Source organism: Aricia agestis, chromosome 14 (assembly GCF_905147365.1).
Source record: "Aricia agestis chromosome 14, ilAriAges1.1, whole genome shotgun sequence".
Taxonomy (NCBI): Eukaryota; Metazoa; Arthropoda; class Insecta; order Lepidoptera; family Lycaenidae; genus Aricia; species Aricia agestis.
In genome coordinates this window covers 11477843-11503047 of record NC_056419.1, presented here as the reverse complement: position 1 = coordinate 11503047, position 25205 = coordinate 11477843, and the positions used below count along the sequence as shown (strand labels likewise).

Sequence of the window (25205 nt, the reverse complement as noted above, 5' to 3'; positions counted from 1 at the left end):
CTAGCGGAATAGAGCAACAATCTCGAGCTGTCAAACGTAACCGAAATTGGTTTCATCTGTGTGTAAAAATATGCTTACACAAGCATGATTGAACATGATTTCTATGAGATTAAATTGTCAACTTGCGGCACGTGCCGACTGGACGTCAAAAAAAGAGTGCTGCTGTCATGTATCACACGTCTCTTTTTACCACGCAGTGTTACTGATAGTGACATCTCTCTTGCTCAGGCCTTTGTTTCTCTATTCCGCTAGGTATATTAACTTTATGGTTCGACCCGATTTATAAAGATCGAATTCGACAACCAGTCGCATGACAGCCAAACGCTCGTCGCGCTAAGCGCTTTACCAATGACCGCGCGTTTATTTTCCGGATGAGAGTATGGTACTTGTACTACTTCTGTGATTACGCTAATTGTGAATCACCCGGCTGGATTAATCTTTGAAAAGCTATACTTTTTTATTAAAAAAAAAACATCTCACATAATACATGGCCTAAAACTTACCAAGAAGTAAATACGATGTTAAAAATAATTTCGGAACGCAAACTTCAGTATGCATTTTCTTTCATCGTTCACCCAGTCATGCTGGCTTCTCACGGCGCGTAATATCACGGGCCGCGCCGCGCCAGCTCGAGCCACGCCGCCGTGGCTCGAGCAAGTGCGTCCGATCCAATTGAAATCGGTAACTTCATAGGCGCGGATCGGCGTAGCTCTTGATATTACGCACCGTAAGGCTCTGTCCCCATCAGACACGGCGCGGCGCCGGCACCATGTTACGGCACGACGCCGCCACCGTGATACGGTACGGCGCACGGTGTCACGGTGCCGCGTACGGTGCGTCCCTATTCAGTCGATATTTGCGCTCGAACGAGAGTGCTTGTCTAGATAATAGATATGGATCGCGAAAAAATTATTCTCTTGTTGTTACTAAGACGAAGATTGAAAAAGAATCATTAAATATTTTTTGAAGTCGGTTAAAAAGAAACCGAGGAAATTTATTATATTTATTATATTATATTAAATTTATTATAAATAAAATTTCCTCGGTATACATGACAATATTTGCATTACGCGACTTTGATATGTATTTTCATATTATGCCTCGTTTAAGTTTGGACACAAATTTTGTTCGGAAGTTTACATGGCACCGTGTCACGGTGCGGCGCCGTACCGTATCACGGTGGCGGCGTCGTGCCGTAACACGGTGGCGGCGCCGTGCCGTGTCTGATGGGGACGCAGTCTAAGAACGGGTAGCACGGACTTGCCTGTTGGCTCGTGCTCGCTAGAGTACAAATCGGCTCGGCGCGGCTCGTGCTATTACGCGCCGTGATAAGCCAGCACTATAATATGTTCCTATAGGATTTAGGAACATAATAATACAAGGTAGAATATTCTCATTATTGATAAAAATAAAGAATCTTGTACAGAGACCTGAAATTTAGGTTCAGGCAGTATAATATATATATTATAGCAATATTATTGCTCGATGGAATGCAAGGAAAAAAAATGAACTCAGACAGAAATCGGAATGCCTTTTATTTCTTCACTCGATTACAAGTGTTATTTGATTTACATGCTTTTGTTATACTTAATAATTAAATTATCAAATTCTTTATTCATCTTATTGTAAACAATGTAATTCATTCATACCTTGAAGTCACCTAAATTCTTGCCAATTAAAAAGTCGCATAAAAGCGACCGCAGACTTACAATTCCAAGTTGGTCAACTAAATCACATAGTATACCAATAGCTATAGCAGGGGTCACCATTAGTTTCGCTCGGGGTCTATTTTAGGAAATGAAATGACCTTCGCGGTCCGCACATTTTATATAAGTAAGTAAAAAACAATATTAAACAAAGGTAATTGGAAATTGCAAATACTTAGGTACTTATTTATTTACATATTATATCAATTAGAAAAGTGTCAATTTTTGTAGATAATAATTATCTCTCCGCTGCAAGCTATTGATATTTAATCCAGGAGATGTTTATCAGTAAGACGAGACCGAAATTTAAGTATTTTTAAAGGAAGTTCATCTTCGAAAGTGCTTGGTCCGCACACAATGGGTCGGCGGTCCGGATGCGGACCGCGGTCTGCCATTTGGTGACCCCTGAGCCATAACGACTTATGAGAGCTCGCACATTTTTCCAACTAAATTGTACAACTAAAAAATTGGACACCAATACAGTTAAAAATTGTGATACAACGCAATTCAGTTGTAGATATAATTGAAATTGTAAATCTGCAGTGACCCTAAAATATGTCTAATTTAAACTCCCTTCAAGAAAGCGCTCTTCGGTAGTATCTTCGCTGAGGCCCGAATGTTGTGTACGACTGTGACATAGGCTCTATTTACTATCTCACAAATCTCCTTCTCCCGAAGCTCCTTGGATTTAGATGCGTAATTACGACGCATGTCCGTTATATCTTTATCTGGAAAAAAAAATTCTTTGAAACTTTTTGTTTTTGGATAGGTACCTACTCGACACTCGTACATTACCCGGCTTCGTTGTAAAGGCTAGCTACGCAAGAATTATTTGCGGTGGCAAATTTTTTAAGTAAATTAGAGCATAGATACATTTTTGATCAGTGATTCTAAAAAAAAGCGAAAAAGAAAATGTATTAGCTCAGCTCTCTGTACGAGTATTTAATATAGCTAGTTATGACCAGATTAAACGGTTAATTTTCTTGTTTATTTTTCTTTCCTTCCGCAAATTCGGAATGCCGAGTGAGTACTGAGTAGTGACGCGTCTAGCGAGGCGCCTAACTTTCATGCCTCGAATAGCTTTGTCCATATTGTGCCTTTTTTTTGTTCAACAAGAGCATGCGTTATAGTCAACAGCGAAGGTGTGGCATGCCCGTGACGCGCGTCAAAATCCACCCGCGTTCAGCGGTTTGGACGTGAACAGACAGACAGACACACAGACACACTTTCGCATTTATAATATTAGTATGGATGGAGCTATTGTTTTAATTTATTTATTCTAGTTAAATTATTAAGCTGGCTACTATCGGTTCATTAAATATGTTAGTGTAATAACTAATAAGCATGAAAAAAATGCAGTCGATAATAACAATCAATGCGAGGAGGTATGCGGCATTGATAATAATTTGTTCCACTAAACATTAATAGAATACCTAGGCTTTACACGTGTTGTTCAGTTGCCTAGGAACTAACGTCATTTGAAATGCTGCTAGGCATTGCTGCTATATTTCATATGTACAAATCACGTTGCAACGTTGCGAGGCGCTGTAATGCTTTATGAGCCATTGAAATTTAGCAACAGCCAACACACTGGCGGCAAGTCTGTCAATTCAATATTATCTATAGTCTAGTACAGTGGTCCCCAACCTTTTTTTTCGTACGGGCCACAAACATGTTTTGGTCTTGGTGTCGCGGGCCGCAACAAACATTTTTTAGGGTTAAAAAATAACATTCTTCAAAATTAACGATTTAAAAGTGGAAACAACTTAACTACTATCACGCAGACTTTACGTTATTTTGCCGGTAGGCGTAAATTTCAAAATTGTTTAACATCACGCGGGCCACAAATACAGTCCCGGTGGGCCGCATGCGGCCCGCGGGCCGCGGGTTGGGGATAGCGTTATTCACACGTCACATCGCAATGTGAATTGATCTTTACATTCTATCTATCCTTACACTAGACAGTCTACAGAATTTTAAGCAAGAGTGACAAAAAGAGACTTTTGCAGAATATCTCTAGATTTCGTGGACCAGTTAAACCACACTTATATCAGAGTCTATGACTGAAATAATATTATATTTTTTTAAGTCACAGAAAACGAGGTGAAATGAGCATCTCGGCGATTCATGTAAGAAAAATCTATACTTACTTTTTTTTATATTATAAAGCTGAAGAGTGTTTTTTTATTTGTTTGAACGTTTTTGAAAAGTCAGGAACTACTGGTCCGATTAGAAAATTCTTTCAGTGTTAGATAGTTCATTTATCGAGGAAGGCTATAGCCTATACATTATCACGCTGAGACTAATAGGAGCGAAGAAACAGAGGAAAATGTGGGAAAAGCGGGGAAATTTATTTAAAAGGGCTTATCTCACGAATTATTGGAACAATTTTTATGTTATTTGGCAGAGATAAAAAGTAGACCACGTGAAGGATCATAGATGATTCCCGCAACTCCGTTGCGCCAAAACTCGTTTTTTGCGCGGGAACCGTACATTTTTCCGGGATAAAAAGTATCCTATGTCCTTTCTCGGGACTCAAAATATCTCTATGCCTTTCAGCAAAATCGATTCAGCGGTTTGATCGTGAAGAGGTAACAGACAGACAGACACAGTTTCGCATTTATAATATTAGTAGGTATGGAAGTATGAACTTTTTTGTGGGCTAGTTTGTCTGTGAAATTCCTAATTTACGCGGGCGGAGCTGCGCGTCTAGCATAGATATTAGGTACTATAAAGATGCTCACCATTGCTCAATTCCTTCTCGAGTTCCGGACCCACGGTAACCGTAGGTTCGCCCACGGCCTGGCACGTGATCGTCTCAGGGCCGACTTCATAATGTTCAACCCCTTTCTCGTCCACTTTGAAGTCGTACCCGTATTTCGCGGTGCCCAACACAGCTGCGAAAACAAAAATGTTATCATTCGATTTAACCTCTCAGAAAAATTTAATTACATCTTCCCTAGAAATATTGGATGGTATTTCAAACGAGTACTCTTAATTTTCTTTGAAATACCAAGCGTCGATTTCACAGTTGCCTAAATTAAAGACATGAGTGGACTCCCTCACCGGGAGCATTGACGTGTATTGTAACATTCAAGATTCTACTTTGAGCATTACATTACTATAGTGTCGAGCATTCGCATGTAGTATAACATTCGACTTTGAGTATTCCATAGCTAGTTGATCTCATAATGTCAGATTGATGTTACAAGTTGTATCAAGATGTTATGCCGGGTCCAGACGAGTGTAACGTGTAGTGTAATTCACCGTGTAATGTAACACAAATTCTACGTGTGGACGGCACTACGAGCATTACATGTAACGCTCGGGGTTTATCCATCGGCTGTCGATTTTCGCGCGAGCACAAAGGCTCGTTTGGACATTTCGCTTTGAGTTCGTGACTCATGTGCCGTGTTGACGCTAAATTACACGTAATCTTACATTACAAGTTACACTCGCCTGGACCCGGCTTTACACACTGCATCACTACAAGGTGCGCATTGTAATGCTCGGTTCTCCTCCCTCACTGATGTAATGCTCGACTCTGTAACGTTACATTACAAGCGAATGTTCCCGGTGAGGGAGCACTAAAGAGCAATTTTAAAAATTAGTACTACCTACTTCATCTAGCTAATGTCTATCTAAATATATCTAGCTATTTTAATATGGAATCCACATTTTATTATTTTTAAATCATTTTTCCGGTTCTAAAGCAGTTTACAGTTTACAAATTGTTAGTTACCCAGTTCACTCAATCAATTATGCATGTCACTGTCTTCAAATTAATAAAAAAATACGGTCCTTTTTGGTAGTCGGTTAAAAATAAAGTTAATATTTAAGGAGCGACAGTAGGCATAAAATTGTATATTTTGTAAGGGACACAAAAAACACATTTGTTTGCCTACTATCGCTCTGCAGTAACGCTACGGAGCCCTTCGTGCGCGCAGCGCGAGTCCGACTCGCACTTAGCCAATTTTTTAATATCTAATATTCATTAAAACGTATTTGTACACTGAGAAATTACGCGATATTTTCCGAGACCCCCCAAAAAATGAGATTTGGTGTTTTGAGTATAACCCAACCAGTTGGCGTAATTTATGGACGCCCCAATCCAAATCAATAGGTCACATTCTTGAAAATGTTTACATATGCTTGGAGCTTAGACTCAGTTAATGATCGGTACAAGTTGCTAGATTAGAAACGGTCTAACCACATTTCCCAAACAGCATTCGAAATGTGGTTTGTCCTTTGCCCCTGCTACTGGCTGGTCCAAATAAGATTAAACTTTCAGTATTTATGGTACTAATTGCGTCTCGCAGGAATTTCGGAGAGCGTGATATACTCTACCAAATGAAATTAAGGCGAGCACGTAGCATGTAATATACCTTTTAGTACTTTATTTTTGGTGATTACTTTTTACTACAATTTAAGATGTTTCGACCATGACATATAGAACATAATATGGGACACATAGATTAATCTAGAATCTAGATCAATGTAATTATTAATAATAACATGAACCTAGATTAATAAGGGCGAGCGAAGCGGACCCTAGTATATCCCACAACCTCAACATTTTGTGGTACACTTTACGGAAAAACTATCACGCATATAATTAATTTGTGGTTTAACATAGTAATTTTTATTTTTCTCTCCAAATCCTTCGAACCCTAGCACATAACAATATTATGTAGATGTGTTATCATCGGTCAGTCAAGGTGTGACGACGCGAGCCCTCACAAAGCTCGGCTTTTAGCTAGTGTAATTATTAATAACATTAATCTAGATTAATCTATGTGTCTGTGCAACGATGTAGGCAATATCTAGTAAAATAAAGAGTGTCACAGACAGAGCAGCTGGCCGATTCTGTATCGTTCATTAGTGAGTTAATAACTGAGTTAATAACGAAACGGAGGAGTGAGTAACGGAAAGTGCCACTTTTTGTATTCACTTGCATACAAAAGTGAGACTTTCCGTTGCTCACTCCTCAGTTTCGTTACTAACTCAGTGATTAACTCACAAATGTACGATACAGAATCGGCCAGCAGGTAATGTATATTAAGGTACATTACATCCCGGGATGTTATAGCTTTACATTATATTAATGTATCACACACACAACAGGTAATGTAATGTATCTTTCCCTACATTTCAATGCTAAACGCCTAGCTTGACACACATTTCAGCTGCTAAAGTATTATACAGGCTGTTCTTATTTTTAATGTTGTAATACTATGGCCTTTCGAGTTACTTGCTATTAGATTTACTAGATAGTTCATCAGAAGATGATTCGGATTGTAATTTTGATGCGCGCATTGTTACATATTGTGTCAAAAACTGAACGTTGTGGATTGAAGATATTTGATTGAAAATATAGGCTCTGGGGAACAGACTGGCTGCAGTACCTGCTGTGCTAAGGTGGCAAGTGGCAACACTGTGTGTATCTATCTATCATACACATATAATAATATAATCACAGAAATTTTTGAACACCCTATGAAGAGAAGAGATGTATAGTAATATACAGAAATATATTGAGATGTATTGAGATGTATTTAGATGTACCAAAATATAAATGTATATTTTCATATAGCTCTGTATTTTAAGATACGAAGATGTAAAAATATATGTTGTGTGTGGTGTCCTGACGATTTCTATAGAAAGATGTATCGAGATGTATCGTGCTATAATATACATCTTTACATTACCTGCTCTGTCTGTGACACCCTTAAAGGACAAAATATAGTCAGACATTTATATTTTAGTAAAATTGTTGTCTACAATAACATGAAATGCCTGAAATTCATGAAAAGCAAATGAATTATGTAACCCAGAGTCGTTAAATATTTCACAATGACAAATACGTTAAGTCAAAGTTATTACTTGTGTATTGTAAATCTTTTGCAGTTTACATTGTACACAAAACCTGTGCAAGTTGGAAATAATACGACATATTCAAACAGCGCTCGTTGACTGCAAAGTTTCGGTAATGTATGGCGTATCACTGCAAAAACTCTCCAAGTTTCAGACTTCGGGGGAGCTTCAATGATATTTACTTTGCTAGAATATCTTCGCGCTCTTCAGTGGTAAATCGTAGTTTGAACGACATTTTAGGTTTATAGGATAGTTTTTTAAGAAGAAACTTTTTTAAACATAATTTTTTTAAGAAGAAACGAGCAAACGGATCACCTAATGGAAAGCAGCTACCGTCGCCCATGGATACTCGCATCAGAAGAATTGCAGACGCGTTGCCGGTCTTTTGGATTACGTCATGCTTGTGCCATCAGATAAATTGATTCATAAGCCTACTTTATTCGGTCGGGTTATGTCACAGATCATGGCTTGATAGCCATGATCTATGGGGTTATGTCAAGTCAATGATTTGACTTGACATAACCCCACCAAATAACGTAAATCCACGTATAAATAACTTTTTCTTCTTACCCTTTATATTTGAAATACAAAAATACAACATGCGTATTTCCAGATACTTTCTAAAATACTAGATGACGCCCGCAACTCCGTTGCGCCAAAATCCGTTTATCGCACGGGAACCGTACATTTTTTCCGGATAAAAAGTATCCTATGTCCTTTCCCGGGACTCAAACTATCTCCACGCCAAATTTCAGCAAATCAGTTCAGCGGTTTGGGCGTGAAGAGGTAACAGACAGACAGACACACTTTCGCATTTATAATATTAGTATGGAAGTATTGATACAAACAATTAACTACATTATTAAATAACTCTACATAATTACACAATATAATGTTGATTAAAAACATAATGTTGAAGAATTCTTCAATTATTCAGGCATACATTCCATTAGAGCTATCCGTATGAGTATTTTTCCTCAGCACACACTCCTCTACAACTGCTTCTGACACGTAATACAAGTATTGAAAACATCTTGAATAGAATCGCGTGAGCTTACTAGAACTTTGTAGAGGTGGTTTTAGTCAAATAGATATACAAGTTGATATAGAATATTATATTCTACAAAAGAGTTATTCCTTAGGTGTTCAATGTTTTCCTTTTCAAATACCTTAGTATCTTGATATTGTATTAGTCAATACATCTATAATTGACTGTTGTTTTTTAGACTAAAATAAAAATAACTATAATACAGGAAGGTAAAAAGGACCGTAAGCGACTAAATACTTTTTTATTTACATATTTACACGTATTTTTACTACTTAAACCACGTATGTTATATGTAGCTTAATTATTGTTAAGTAAATAATATAATAGTTTTACAGCCGCACCCAGAGACATTAAGAGTGGGTTGCCAGTGCCGTAAATACGTGCCACCGGTGCCCAGGCACAGGGCGTAGACTCTGGGGGGCGCAAGAATGCCCAAACCAGAGAATCCTATACATAGCATTACTCTGGGTACCTATAATACCTAAGAAAACAAGGGCGCAGTTACAGAAGCTCGCACAGGGCGCAAAAAAGGCTATTACGGCACTGTCAGGGTTGCACCAACTTACTTTAACTATAACTGTAACTTTAACTATAACTACAGTGCAAAATGTCAAATCTTTGGACGCCATATTGAACGATAACCATAACCGCTCATACTTAAATCGAATTTTTTTCGTGAAAATTTACTATGGCTGAAAGTGTTGTTATAACAAAATATATTTTTCCTGTCGATTTTCACGGATAATTCAATTTTTATACTCACAAGTCACAATCCCATTAACTCTAGCTTTAATAAAAAAATAAATGCAACAGACATCTGTCAAATTCTGTGGTCAAAGTTGAGGTTAAAGTTAAGTTAGCCTTAACTATAAGCATAACTTTGACCATAACTGTAACTATAACCACGCCTCTGGTGCAACCCACTCTTTAAGATGCTTAAACATCAATTTAATGAAGAGTTTGACAGACAATGTCAACATTTTTTTTAAATAATTAATATTCGTTGTAGTGTATATATTATGGTTCTTTAATATCGTAAATGTGCATGCTCCTTAATAATGTCTTACTCAGCGTAATACATCCTTAATAATGTCTTACTCAGCGTAATACAAACTTATTGTTCAAGTACGTTGTTTTCCATATTGTAATAATTATGTGTTTTTTTGAATTAATAATAAATTGGATCTTGACCTAACCAGTCGTTTCCATTCCCATCTCAAAGTGGCTGACCATCGCCACACCTCATCGTCTTGGAGTGCGGCAGTTAGACCCAATTTCACCATAGCTGGGCACCGTTAATCAAATAGTTAACTTCGTTAATCGTTAATCCGTTAAAAAAAAAAAGTTAGCATCGTTAAACGTTAAAGCGTTGCATTCGCAAGTTAACGTTAATCGTTAATCCGTTAATATGTGTAATATGGCCTTGTTATAACTTAAATCATTGGTTTAGTGTACGTACAAAACCTGTTGGTTTCTGGAAGTTAACAGGTTAGGGATAAAACAAAATACTTCTATAATAATTATTGTATTCTACCTAACTAAATTACACTGCACTCTTCTTTATCAACATACAGTGCAAATGATCACTGATAGCAATTTATAATAACAATATGTTTATCACTCAAAGCTCTTCGCTCTATAGGTAAGCACCGGCGCTGAATAATGAAATGATAAAACGAAAGAAATCTCTTCTCACTCGCATGCGCCTGAAAATGTGTCTAGTATTGTTTTTGTTTCATTCGCTGCTGCCGTGCCGCGGCGCCGCGCTGCCCACCCGCCCGGCGCTTGTCGTTTCATGCTCTGTCTGAACCTGTTTTTCGCGCCGCGCCGCGGTGCCGTGCGGTAAATAGTAGGCATTGGATTAACGATTAACGGACTCCTGCATATTAACGGAAGTTAACGAGTCCGTTAATATTTTAAAAAGTTAACTTAAAAGTTAATCCTTTAACCAAAATGTTAACTTCGTTAATTAACGATTAACGGATTAACGAGTTAATGCCCAGCTATGAATTTCACCAACCTCTGTTTGTTAAATCCTAACAAGGCATTACTTAACGGACCTTGGAAAATTAAACAGACTGTTAAAATACTTATGTCCCACAGTAAAAATTTAACAGCGGATTAGTAAATGCAATGTTAAGTGAACAACGAGTGAATAACATTCAATTCGTTCGTTCTTGTTATAAGGCGACGAAATTGCAATGTACAAGTTTAATACGACATGTTGGCTGCAATGTGTCATTTTCACCTTATTCGTATAATACGTCATCTGGTAGATAATGCGACCAAATTAAAATATCACTGATCGCATACACTACAATAGTTCTTTTTAATTTACCAGGTTAATAATTATGATCTGTCAAAGCTGAAAACATGAATCATGATACAAACTTTTATTTACTTATTTCGGTTTGGTAATTTTGATACTGTAAGTCAGTGTATTTGCAATGTCAAGGAAAATCCGAGGGCTGAATTTTTGACAAAATGAAAATAAATAATTATGCCTAACATGAAAAATAATAAATAATATGTAAGGATGTGGCGAAACATGGCGGAAACACTCAAAAGTCAAAACTAATTCTTTTATTGATATTGGATATTGTCTTTGACAGTTGTTGTTTTGACTATTATAACGGCCTGTTATATATTTAACGGACCTCCCCAGCAGGAATTAAAATTTAACACCGTGTTAGGCGATTTGACATGACATTAGCGTATGGTGGAACCCTCGATAGCTCTAACAGGCCGTTAACTGATTTAACAAGCCATTATTTATTTAACATTGCTTGATGAAACTGGGTCTTAGTCTCATAACTCGTAAATTACTATTTTTCATCACCACAAAATGTAACTATTTAGACAACTACTCAGTGTTCGTCAAGCTTTAATTCCGAGCAGGATTCAGAGCCGCTAATGTTCCATGTGTTTCATCTGACATGCGAGGCATTAGCATGTTGTACGCGATTTCGCGAAATAGGCTTCATAAGCTTAAAAGGCTATGCAATCTACCATAATAATAAGCTATAGCCTATAACTATTATGCTGCGCGTCCACAGTGTCTCCTGCGTTTCCGCAATGTATTCTGCGTTTCGTATACGTACAGCGTATAAGCGGTATAAGGCCATCTATATTAAAGTGCTGGGCCACTGTCTCGCCGCTCTACTCGGTAGGTGTTATGGCCCTTACAAACTGCTAAATCATTTTATGGGCGCACGTTGTGCCATACAAATCAACATAGCGCAACGAAAATTAGTGTCCCTTATGTAAGCCATACACGCTACGGTCTACCGGAGAGGTGACCAGAGGGCCTAGACTGTCTACTCTGGCTTAGACAAGCGGCAAGCGATTATCGTAAACGCCAACGCCAACGTCAACGCCACAAAATGTATGGGATTTGACATTAGTATTCGCTAGCGAAGCGATGACTTACGTCAAATCGCATACATTTTGTTAGCGTTTACGATAATCGCTTGCCACTTGTCTAGTAGGGATGTGCAGTTATGTCTGCGCAGCTGGTGTCACTCGAAAGAATTGATTTTCGATTTTGCGCCGGTCGCCTGCGCAGGTCCAAAAAACTGCACAGGTCTATTCCTACACACAGTCCGGTCACACGTCCGGTGGACCGTAAAGCCTGATTTCGCTTTAGACTTAATATTATGTGTCTTGGCTTAATATGTTGATAGTATCAAAATATTTATTGTTAATCAAAAGTAAATGTATATATCCATCATTGAGGATTTAGCTTAAACAGAATTTAAATACGAAAGTGTATCTGTCTAGGACTCCTCACACTAAATATTTCATCCCTCATATTCGCCAACTTTAAATTAAACCGTCACACATTCGCAAAAAATTAATTAAAAATCAATTATAAGCACATTGAGACATTGTCATCCAAGTTTACGAAGGTAATTAATTATCTGCTAAAATACCATAGAAATAATTAATCTTGATCAATTATGTTTACACGTGCCTAGGCTTATGGACCGTTTGTGGTACATAATATTATGTTATGTACTTAATGTAAAAACATCTCTGATCTTCTAAGCTTATGAATATTATAATGTTCATTGTATAATGTGTCCCGACACCAGTGTCCAATCCTTGCATCATAACATTAACGGCTCGGACACTGGAGTTGGGACACATTGTATTGCTATACAGTTTATATAGACGAATAAATTTACAACTAGCATTATAATATACAAACAAACAAACTAGACAAAGTCTAGTTTGTTTGTTTGTAATAACGAATTGGTTTCAAAATTGGTTGACTAACTGAAAAAAATCACATCACAAGTAAACACCATGATATGAGAACAAACATATTCCCTGATGATGAAATAAGAGATTCGACAAAAAAGAAGGTCATAACTCTTACCATGTCTACTAAGTTTCTCACCAAGCAGGGATTCGCCCGAAAAGACTGCCCAAAAATAATATATTCAATTTTAAAATATAAATTGCACTTACTTCCTTTAATTGAGTATGGTCCGGAGAAGGTTTTCCCATTTCCCAACTCGACAAGCAAATCACCATCTGCCTTTATGTCCACCTTGGTCTGTAGATCCACTGTCTTCGTGTCTCTGTCCATTCTGTAAAATAGATTTTATGATGATAATCCCAAAGTGATAAATACAGTGCCCCTTAAGGCGCTGTGGTTGTTGCAACTACGTAAAATGGGTTTTTTAAAACACGTTTTTAGTAAAGGAAATGTCATTATTTAAGTATAAAATAAGTACCGTTTTAAAATTGAGAAAATTTCCTATACGCAAAGGTATATCAGTACACAATTTGAAAAATTCTGCTCGATAGAAAAAAATCTCAAAGATGACTGTTATAATGCTGTTTTTCATAATTAAATTATTTAATGGCTAAATTACACACTTTCTAGAAAAAAAACAAAAAATGTAGTATATGTGTCGTAACCTAACGTAAACGATTTGATATATTTGATTTGTGTAATACTAAAAACAAAAGGTTTTTACTCCTATTTTCTATTATCAAGGCACGCGGCGAGCGCGTAACAGCCGCTGTACAAGGCGCGCTGATATGAATGTTATTTTAAGAGTGTCACAGACAGAGCAGGTAATGTATATTAACGTACATTACATCCCGGGATGTATAGCTTTACATTATATTATTGTATCACACACACAACAGGTAATGTAATGTATCTTTCCCTACATTTCAATGCTAAACGCCCCGCTTGACGCACATATCAGCTGCTAAAGTGTTATAAGGCTGTTCTTATTTTTAATGTTGTAATACTATGGCCTTCGAGTTACTTGCTATTAAATACACTAGATAGTTCATCAGAAGATGATTCGGATTGTAATTTTGATGCGCGCATTGTAACATATTGTACCAAAAACAGAACGATGTGGATTGAAGATATTTGATTGAAAATATAGGCTCTGGGGAACAGACTGCCTGCAGTACCTGCTGTGAAGTGCTCTGCTAAGGTGGCAAGTGGCAACACTGTGTGCATCTGTCTATCATACACATATAATATAATCACAGAAATTTTTGAACACCCTATGAAGAGAAGAGATGTATCGTAATATACAGAAATATATTGAAATGTATTGACATGTATTTAGATGTATCAAAATATAAATGTATATTTTCATATAGCTCGGTATCTTAAGATACGAAGATGTAAAAATATACATTATAGTTGCTGTGTGTGGTCTCCTGACGATTTCTATAGAAAGATGTATTGAGATGTATCGAGATGTATCGTGCTGTAATATACATCTTTAAATTACCTGCTCTGTGTGTGACAAGCTTTAATGTCCTTAACGTCGATATTCGCACTGACAGACATCGACCTGCTTATTTTAGGGACTACTGGGCCTTAAACACAGTCCATTTTGAAAGTGGTAGCGCTGAAAGAACCAACGCCCTAGCGGCGTCATGAATTTGCCCATACAAAAAAAAAACTTTCACAGAGAACTCTATACACACCCTAAAGTATTATCACTCTGTTTTGTGCACCCTAACTATCTATACATATTATAAAACAAAGTCGCTTTTTTTTCCTGTTTGTCCCTTTGTTCCCTTTAATCTTTAAAACTACGCAACGGATTTTGATGCGGTTTTCTTTAATAGATAGAGTGATTCAAGAGGAAGGTTATAGGTATAATCATTTATCAAATAGTGGAGAAATACTGTTATTGTTGGATTTTCCTTGACGAAGATGGAAATGTAGCGAATCCATCCTGTTACATGTATTTACCTGCATTTCACAAATAAAAATATTCTTTTCTATTCTACCCTGTATCCAAACAAGCGGGGGCTCGGTCAAACCGCAAACCATAGTAATCAATTCAGTGGTTATATAGGTATTACTGAACTGAAATAACCGCGGCTGTGCGCCACAGTCAACTGGGGTTTTAGATACAATGTAATTTTAGGTTGCACAGTATTAATTAAGAGCAAGGCCACATTAATAATATATAATAATAATACTCCCCACACCGGTTTCGGTGACGGTGGCCGGTTTCATTGAAACCAGACCAGGTACGCAGGAGTAATTTTATAGTGCCCAAGTGTGTGCGCAGTACACAAGAGCACTCTCTATTCCTTTACTCTCATAACCCAGTGGGACGGAAGACCGACACGACTGGCGAGAGATCAGGCGCAGGACCGACTTTTTACATGCCCATCCGACGCATGGATCATCTTACTTGTCAGACAATCAGGTGATCAGCCTGCATTGTCCTAACCAAACTTGGAAATAACATGTTTCCAACGCGGGATTCGAACCCACGACCTCCGGAGTCGAGAGCGACGCTCTAACCACTAGACCACGGAGGCGTTCAATAGTAATAATATATAATAATAGCTCCCACACCGGTTTCGGTGACGGTGGCCGATTTAATTGAAACCAGGCCAGCTACGCAGGAGTAATTTTTTATAGTGCCCAAGTGTGTGCGCAGTACACAAGAGCACTCTCTATTCCTTTACTCTCATAACCCAGTGGGACGGAAGACCGACACGACCGGCGAGAGATCAGGCGCAGGACCGACTTTTTACATGCCCATCCGACGCATGGATCATCTTACTTGTCAGACAATTATTTGATCAGCCTGCATTGTCCTAACCAAACTTGGAAATTACATGTTTCCAACGCGGGAATCGAACCCACGACCTCCGAGTCAAGAGCCGCGCTCTATACCACTAGACCACGGAGGCGTAAGGCGACATTGCCCCGTTACTGTGCGTCGCTATTTGCCGCAGCGAAAGTCCAACGTTTAACATTGATTCTTTGCGTCTGTAGACGAGAACAGGCGAAAGATATTTAAGAGTTAGAGTTAGTTAGAGTTTACCGGAGGCCCAATCCCCTACCCTATTCCCTTCCCCATCCTCCCCTATACCCTTCCCTTCCCATCCCTACCCTCCCCTATTACTAAATTCCCTCTTAAAAGGCCGGCGACGCACCTGCAGCTCTTCGGATGCTGCGAGTGTCCATGGGCGACGGAAGTTGCTTTCCATCACGTGACCCGTTTGCTCGTTTGCCCCCTTATTTCTTTAAAAAAAAGAGATAAAGTGATTGAGACTGTCAACGTCTTTCACGGCATTGTTGGTAGAAGTCGCAACGCAGATAAAGCATAAAATGTTGAATGAATGAAGATTCAGAATGTAAAATATTCTGACGACGCAACGCACTGCAACGCCATGAAAAAATGTAGCTTCACTTTTAATTATATCTTGTCTTTGTTTTTTAAAGACAGAATTAGCAACAGTTTCACATCTTTAGGCAATTACTGTGTCTTTTCATTACCATTGAAAAGAGTATATTCATCAAGCCCCATACGGTCACCGGTGACCGAGACACAATAGAAATTCTATTGTGTCTCGTTTTTTCACGATCGACGGGTTAAGTACTTAAATAAAATCTCATTCTTTTGTAGCTTAAAGTTGACAAAATAACGCAATATTTCATGTATATTTGGTAAGAGTTTGGGTAATATTACTTACTTGAACTGAGAGAACTGTTGGTTTTTCAATCCTACAACTTTTATATTCTTAAGATGCATTTTCGCCTCTGGATTCTCGATCAGGACATAGTCAATCGAGGGTATATTGAGTGGGTCGATTGCTCTGATATCATATTGTGGTATGCCATTGCTGGTCTTCTCCAAAAACTCCTGAGTTGTCTTACTAAGGCACTGTGTGTCTTGGATTTCACATGGTGTTAGAAGGGATTCTGTAAAATGAAATACACCTTTAGGGCATGTACCTTAATATTTTACAATAATCTTATAACATTTTAAAGGACTTTAATTTAACACATTTAATGTTATATATTTTGTTTGTTATTAAACACATAAATAAAATAAAATAAAAATATATGCACTGTATTTAAACGAAACTTATATATTTTGTTTGTTATTAACACACAATTTGAAATGTTATAAAATATGCTGCAAATATATTATTTTATGTGCACTGTATTTAAACGATACGCTGTGGTTTTGCTTCCGGGAAAATTTGATTGAATGTGTATTAAATTTTGACTTTTCAACTTAATTTAAATATTGGTTTTAACTATTTCTAGTATTGCGTTTCCAGGTAATCTCAAATAGAGATTTCGAAAAATTTGTTTAGTGTATTGAATATTAAAGAGCAAATTTTTATATTGTTGGATAACAACTTAATTACTTAAGCTATGATAGACATTAGACTACTACAACTTAGTACATCTACAAAAATTACAAAGTGTCAAAATTTCTCAGGTAAAATCTTTAAATAGCAAAAATTTAAAGCTCCAATCACCATGGATATATTTTTGATCAAATTACCTTCAGATAAGACCCCAATAGCGAACACGATAAAAATAAAACAACTCAGACCCACCATCTCGGAAACGTAACTCGCGAGACTGACCAAGACAAACGACCAGGTCGAACAAACATGAAATTATCTGAGGCACATAGGTCAATCGCTATCGACTTGATGCATAATATGTAAAGAAATGATAAGGTAAATAATAATAATAATATCTATGGACGCTTCACACCACGTCAATCTGGCCCCGTGCTAAGTACCTGAAGGACTTGTGTTACAGATACCAGACAACGGAAATATATTTAATATTTTTATACTATATACATATATTAAGATTTTTATTATATGATACACATATTTAGTACACGCCCATGACCCAGGAACTTTGAAAACTTTTTGTTCCGTCGGCGGGATTCGAACCCGCGACCCCCGGCTTGATCTACCGACAGCCCACCCACTGAGCCACAGAGGTCGTCAATAATTATGAAATGATTCGGTGAAATTCCGGACTTTTAGACGTTAGTTTACTTATAAAGGAAAAAGTAAAATGTAAGCTCATAGCTCCATTCATGTTTCATCAAAAGTCATGTTTACACTGCCAAAGTGTGTGCGCAGTACACAAGGGCAGTCTTTATAAGGACCATTACTCTTGTGACCCACTGGGTCGAATGACTAGCAAGACTGGCGAGAGGTGCAGGCTCAAATTCGTTAATGCCTATACGAAGCATGGCTACGTCTATCAGAAAACTGACTGATCTGCTTGCATTGGCAACATCAAACATCATTTTAGGTTATATTATCTGGGAAAAATCTACAACCAACGTGGCAAAACCCAAGCGTTTGGGCACTAGGCTCAGGCGTCAACCAATTTTTTTGACAGATTCTCCATACTTGATTTGTAAAGTTAATTGGTGAATAGCCTATTCGTCACTTATCAGGAAGTGGTGAAACAGGCCCTAAGACTATTATATTTTTCTTTCTAATTTAAACAGGGGATACACAAACTATTAACTTTCGAATATTCATATAGGAATGTTATTGTTGGCTTATATTGTGTCTGAGAAATTATCGCCTATGTACATAATATTTACTTTAGTTTGGAATATATTGTTGAAAGTTTATGAGGATAGTGGACTGAATTAGTATTGGAGAATATTCTAGTTACTTGTACTATTATCTATTCTGTGGTTACACAGTAAGTGGATTAATTGGTGATATTTATCCACAAACTTATATATTTTATTTTTTCCGTATCAAGATCAATACCTTATACCTACAATATTATACCATGTATTAATTATTGTTGATATTTTCAATTTAGAAAATATCAACGTGGATAGACGTGGGAGAGCCATGCTTCGGCACGAATGGGCCGGCTCGACCGGAGAAATACCACATTCTCACAGAAAACCGGTGTGAAACAGTGCTTGCGCTGTGTTTCACCGAGTGAGTGAGTTTACCGGAGGCCCAATCCCCTACCCTATTCCCTTCCCATCCCTATCCTCCTCTATTACCCTATTCCCTCTTAAAAGGCCGGCAACGCACCTGCAGCTCTTCTGATGCTGCGAGTGTCCATGGGCGACGGAAGTTGCTTTGCATCAGGTGACCCGTTTGCTCGTGTGCCCCCTTATTTCATAAAAAAAATTGGCAATAATTGCTGTTCCATCTGTTAAAATCGCTAACATTTTAGTGTCAATAAAAATAACCTTTCCTTATTAACATTGATCAAAGTAAATTGGCAGTGATTACAGATCCTCCGATACTAAAAAGTTGGAGTATAAGAAGTTCGTTTGTTTTAAAAGTAAAAATTTACTTTTAACCATAGACTTAATATATACTGTCGTAGCATTATAGGTTTATGCTTTTAACAGATTACTGGCTATCATAGGTCGTTACTTATACAATAAGACAAGTTGAGATGGTTTAGGGTTAGTTACATATTGTTTATAGTTACACTTTATTTATTATCAAAATTTTAAATTTATAATGCTGGTATATAAACTGCTTTATCTAATCGATTTCTGTATACAGTGTGTTAGTGTAAGCACCGTTATCCTTGAAACCATCAGCGTAGCTAGCACGGGGTTTCCCAGTCGATTCTTCGGAAGAAAGTAATGGCAGTTTTTTTCCCATGTCTACATATCTTATTCCCGAGCATGGCCCCACCCATCGACTTGAGTTTCAGTGGACAAAGGCAAGAAACTCTTTCCATAGCAACCATTAAAGCAACGGCAATTATTATTTTTTTGACATTTAGTTTCTTGGTTCTTTTTTTTCAATTATGGCACCTCGGCTATAAAACCATGGCCAGTGTCGAGTAAATGACGGCAAATTCAAAAAATCGACGTGTAGCAACCTTGTCTATAGCCGGAATTATAGTTTTGATCTACGAAATACGAATAATAAAAACTAAGGAACTTTATTATTCGTAGTTTGTAGATCAAAACTATAATTCCGGCTATAGACAGGGTTGCTATACATCGATTTTTTGAATTTGCCGCCATTTATTCGACACTGGCCATGGTTTTATAGCCAAGTGCCATAATAAAAATAAAAACAGAATCAAGAAACTAAATGTCAAAAGCGGATCGTCATGCTTGACATATAGATTTTCAAAAGCGAAAGATATCGAGATACGAAAGAAACTTTTACTCCGATGTTTTTCCGGTAAAACTGTCAAAATTTAGTTTCTTTCGTTTGTTTACGTGCTTGTGCTAGCTATGCAGATGAGCCCGTCAAAATGAACAACTTTTTCTATGAGAACAATCCTGGGAACTCAAAAAAATTGGCTCATTTGATGGTTGGATGGTGTTTAACACACTGTATATCCAATATCCATATAGCCACAATTTTATAAATGCGAAAGTGTGTTTGTCTGTCTTTTACCTCTTCACGCCCAAACCACCGAACCAATTTTGCTGAAATTTGGTATAGATATACTTTGAGTCCCGGGAAAGGACATAGGATATATTTTGTCCCTGAAGAATGTTCGGTTTTCGTGTGATAAACGAGTTTGTTGCGGGCACGGACGTAAAAAAAATACGGACGGATCGCCATTAAGAAATGAGTGAAGCACCCTTAATAAGCCCAGGCGATCATATGTACACATCTTGCACAAACACTCGCACTGTAATAAGCCGATCGTACCGCCATTACGCAATTAGACTGCATCGCGGTGACACATCTTTGTCATTCAATCATAAATATGCCATCTTGTGTTGTAAAATGGTGCAAGAACAATACAACCTTACACAAAAAACATCAAGGAATAATATTTCATAGGTAAGATAACATATTTTTAAAGTATTTTGATAAAATAATGTAAATATTAATTCAACTTCAACAGGTCAGTAATGTCCATAACAAAGTGGGGAAATTTTCCCCAAACCGGGGAAAATTTTAAATTATTCTTGAATAATCAAATAATTAATTTTATTGTCTTTTATTAGTGTCATGTAAGTATTTAGCATATTGTTGACCAGTAATTAGGCAGGAATACAATAATAGGGGTGTAGACAGTAAACGAAATCTAATACAAATTATTGTTTTTTTGAGAGTTGTATTATAGAATTACCGAAAATGGACATATTTTACTTAATAACTTTATAATATTTTTTATATTTAATAAGTGATTTTTTTAATTGAAATAAGAGTGTATTTATTTTTTATACATATTTTTAGGTGTAACAAAATACTTATGTACTATCAGAGAAGTTGATTCCTATGCAAATCGGGGACATAAGTAGTTTGGTTGCGTTACGTCAAACCCAGCCGACAGATCACAATTAACATTGAATTGACATAAGTATTCGACCAAATAACGTTGGTCTGTCAGTTGCATAGGAATCAACTTCCTTGATGGTACATCTGTAAAATAAATATATTTCCTAAAAATAGTCTACACCCCTATTAATTTCTTAATTTACAAAAGTGGATATAACTGTTGTTTGACGACCTCTGTGGCTCAGTGGGTGGGCTGTCGGTGTTTCAAGCCGGGGGTCGCGGGTTCGAATCCTGCCGACGGAACAAAAAGTTTTCAAAGTTCCTGGGTCATGGGTGTGTATTAAATATGTGTATCATATAATAAAAATCTTAAATATATGTATAGTATAACAGTATTAAATATATTTCCGTTGTCTGGTACCCGTAACACAAGTCCTTCAGGTACTTAGCACGGGGTCAGACTGACGTGGTGTGAAGCGTCCATAGATAAAATTGTTGTCTTAGATTTCCTTCAGTAGTAGGGGAGGGAAGGTGCTATTGGTGTAGTCACCCGAGCGTCATTGAGACCTAGTAGGAATGAAAATATTGAATGGACCTCTAGACCAGGAATAAATTTAACACCATGTTAGGTGATTTGATTTGACGTTAGCGCATGGTAGAACTCTCGATAGCTCTAACAGGCCGTTAACTGATTTAACAAGCCATTATTTATTTAAAATTACTTGATTGTTTGATGAAACGGGTTACGGGACTTAAGTATCTTATATCTTTTCGTATACAGGTTTCTTATATAGGTTTCGGGGGCGATAAATCTGTCTAGCTAGGAATTATTTTTAGAAACTGTCATTTTATTCGTGTTTTATCGAATACCGAGCGAAGCTCGGTCAAATAGCTAGTAATAATTTTATTATTGTAAATGTTTGTACATAATCATTATTACTAATAATGTTATGTAAATAATATACTTCTCTGTACGTAACATGTGTTTTTTTTCTATCTATAGTGTCATAAAAATAATATTTTCATTATGACATCTTTAACAACCGCTTACATTTCTGAAGCGAAAAAAACATAAAAATATGTTTAAGTAAGTATAAAAAATACATTTAACTTGTCTGAGTTTACAAAATTTAAAAGTAGGGAAATTTATGATTTATATGGCAACCCTCATATCACGCACACGTCCTACACGGGCGGCCATAACTAGGCTTCACTCGTGATTAGAGAAGGTTACGTCCGTACTTTTTTTACGTCTGTGGTTGCGGGCATCAATTTTTTTATGATTATTTATAGGTCCATATTTTAGGAGTTCGGACCATCAAGTAAAAGTATGAAATGCTTTCTATTTCTGTTAGCTACGACTTCAAGATTTTTCGCAGATAAAAATGTTGTTCGTCTTATCAAAATGAAGCTACTCACATAAAAAATTAGCTTGATAGTATTAGAAAAATGTTCAAGGGCACCCGTACCATATTAAGAGGATACACCAGGGGCTAGTGAAATGAAAAAAAGTACGTGTAATATCTATAGCTGTCTCCCTTACCTCAAGCCTATACCGCAGAACGCGATAGAGACAACTGCAGAAAATCCAGAAAATCAACGATTCGTTGTCCCCTGATTCCTTCTCCAAAACTTAACCGATTTAAGTACTTTTTTCATTAAAGATTAAAAAAAGGCTTGAGCTGTGTTCCTATGTTTTGCTTTTTTTTGTATAATCTAGCCAAATCTGTTTTCTGGACGTTTGAACACAGCGGAAAATCTGGCCATTTTTTTAGGCTTATGAACGTTCATATCTTATTTAATAATTAAATTATGAAAAAAAAGAAAACATAGGGACATTGTATTAGTGGCCGTAGATATTCAGGAAAAAAATTATAACTCTACTAGCATTATCCAGGGAGGAAACAGGGGACAACGCTTGTATGGAAAAAATGGCGGTGTGGAATCCTCTTAAGGTAAATTATTACCTTACTTGTTAAAAATGGCAAATTATTCCAATTGATAAAACGTTGTCTATACTCTATTGTACTAAACATAATGACGTGCTTATCAACCTAGCTTCGGTTGGGCAGTTTTTGGGAACCTCATTTTGAATGCAAAATTTAGTTTGTTATAGGTCAGTGTGGTTTAATGAAACTTATTTAAATACCTAGTGACACCAAAAGCAACCACGTGTTATGGAGGGCCATGGTCAGAGTATTTTTTTAAATATAAAATAAGGGGGCAAACGAGCAAACGGGTCGCCGGAAAACAACTACCGTCGCTCATGGATACTCGCAACATTAGAAGAGGAGCAGGTGCGTTGCCGACCTACTGTTTCCATGTTCACGGGATATTATAGAAACAAGAAAATCTGTTTCAGAACCAAACTTAACGCATTGGCCAGTAAAAGTAAAAACAAAGTGGCCAAATAGCCCGTAAACCTAGTAGGGACCAAAAAAATACGACTAGGCGGCACGAACTGGGCAACTATGTTACTCAGGTTTAGCATGACCACCAATGAAAATATTTCTTCTTAAGCAATAAAATATTTTAGTTAATGTTTATCCTATTTATCAAATTTAATACAGAGTTACTCACAGTTTGAATAAGACGTACGAACTGACATGAAGTAAAGATTTAAAAAATAAGTAAGATAAGTTTTAAAAATGATTGACATTTTTTGAGTTTGATGAGATAGATCGTACTTGCTTAATTTATATGTATTATACGAGGAATCTTTCCTCTTGGTGCCTTTTATCATAATAACGCAAATTAAATTAGTTATAAAATAATCATCAAATAAAAGGTCAAATGTATCTGTTTTAATAGAGTTATCGAAAATCGTTTTAGAGATATGCATGGAATTTAGAGTATTCGATAGTTCCATATTATGTAAATCTGACTCATAATCTGTTTATTGAACTTACACAATCACTTATGAATAATATTATGGTTTACTAAGGGTGGGTTGCACCAGAGGCGTGATTAAAGTTATGGTTATAGTTAAGGCTAAATTTAGCTTTAACTTTAACCTTAACTTTGACCGGAGAAATTGACAGATGACAGCTGCTGCTGGTCCAATAAGGTTATAAATGAACGTGGGCGGGGGCGCTGCTGGTAAAGGAGAACTGTCAAAAATGACATTTAGCATTGTAGTCAAAGTTATAGTTAAAGTTACAGTTATAGTTAAAGTTAGTTGGTGCAACCCAACCTTACACACAATAGAAAAATTATGCGTCAGTGGGTTAAAACTTAACAACCAATGTGGATAATACAGGATTATATAATAGTAACTGGATCAAATACATGATTAAATTGAAACTACCCAACATTACCACAAATATGTTATGTACGGAACCAATACAAGAAATTAACATAAATAAAATGAAAAACAATGTTTGACCTTTGGCATAAAATCGTGACCAAAGATTAGTAGCTAACTATAAATTGGCCAAGCGAATGTTCCGGCATCAGAGGTCTGTCAACTCGGTTGCCGCCATGCTGTCCATACTCCTGCTCGCCTGCGTCGTCGCGTCCGCGTTCAGCGCCGACATCACCGACAACAAGGGACCAGAAATCGTCGGCGATTACCAGCTGGTGTACGTCTGGCCGAAGACGACCCAAGCGATTCCCAACTGCTACAAAACCTCCTACTCGTACAGAGGCTTCGAAGGTCACCGAGTAACCTGCGACTGCAAAAGAAATAACCCCAACTTGGCCCTACTCTGGCAAAACACCAAGTGGGTGGGCAAAGCGATCCTTTTCGACATCGTCGGCAGCTTTGACGAGGCCAAGGCCGCTCTGAGCGACAGCTGCACCTGCGAACCCTTCAACTTCAACCGTGTCCAGGCTCAGATGCTCTCCGACAATCTGCTGCTGGAGTACGAGCAGGAGGAGATCCTGAGGCACTACATCTTCGCGAAGACGATCCCCACTGAGGCGGAGATACGCGAAGCCATTACCTCTATAAAGGACCTGAAGTACGAAGATGGGATGTCGGTGTGCAAATAAATAACCAGCGAATAAAAACATCTACATATACACTTTTTCAATTCAGAATAATAGTTCAATCTCAT

At 37.3% G+C, this 25205-nt stretch overlaps 2 protein-coding genes across 3 annotated transcripts; one reads left to right on the top strand and one right to left on the bottom strand.

Annotated features, from left to right (window-relative positions):
• Positions 1 to 1511: 1511 nt before the first annotated feature.
• LOC121733684 (juvenile hormone-binding protein-like) lies at positions 1512 to 17595 on the bottom strand. 2 transcript variants are annotated; one of them, XM_042124019.1, is made up of 7 exons: positions 17439 to 17595; positions 16615 to 16843; positions 13102 to 13223; positions 4451 to 4603; positions 2253 to 2434; positions 2188 to 2198; positions 1512 to 1667 (listed from the first exon to the last, which is right to left on the bottom strand). In XM_042124019.1, exons 1-5 carry the CDS (start codon positions 17494 to 17496, stop codon positions 2271 to 2273), a joined length of 726 nt encoding a protein of 241 aa, XP_041979953.1. In that variant the 5' UTR covers positions 17497 to 17595; the 3' UTR covers positions 1512 to 1667; positions 2188 to 2198; positions 2253 to 2270. The 2 variants fall into 2 exon arrangements, with proteins under 2 accessions (XP_041979953.1, XP_041979954.1); XM_042124020.1 differs by lacking the exon at positions 2188 to 2198 and having other exon boundaries at positions 1512 to 1703; positions 2270 to 2434.
• A 6949-nt stretch (positions 17596 to 24544) lies between these two features.
• On the top strand, positions 24545 to 25205 carry LOC121733695. The gene has a single exon (XM_042124030.1). It carries the CDS (start codon positions 24589 to 24591, stop codon positions 25138 to 25140), a length of 552 nt encoding a protein of 183 aa, XP_041979964.1. The 5' UTR covers positions 24545 to 24588; the 3' UTR covers positions 25141 to 25205.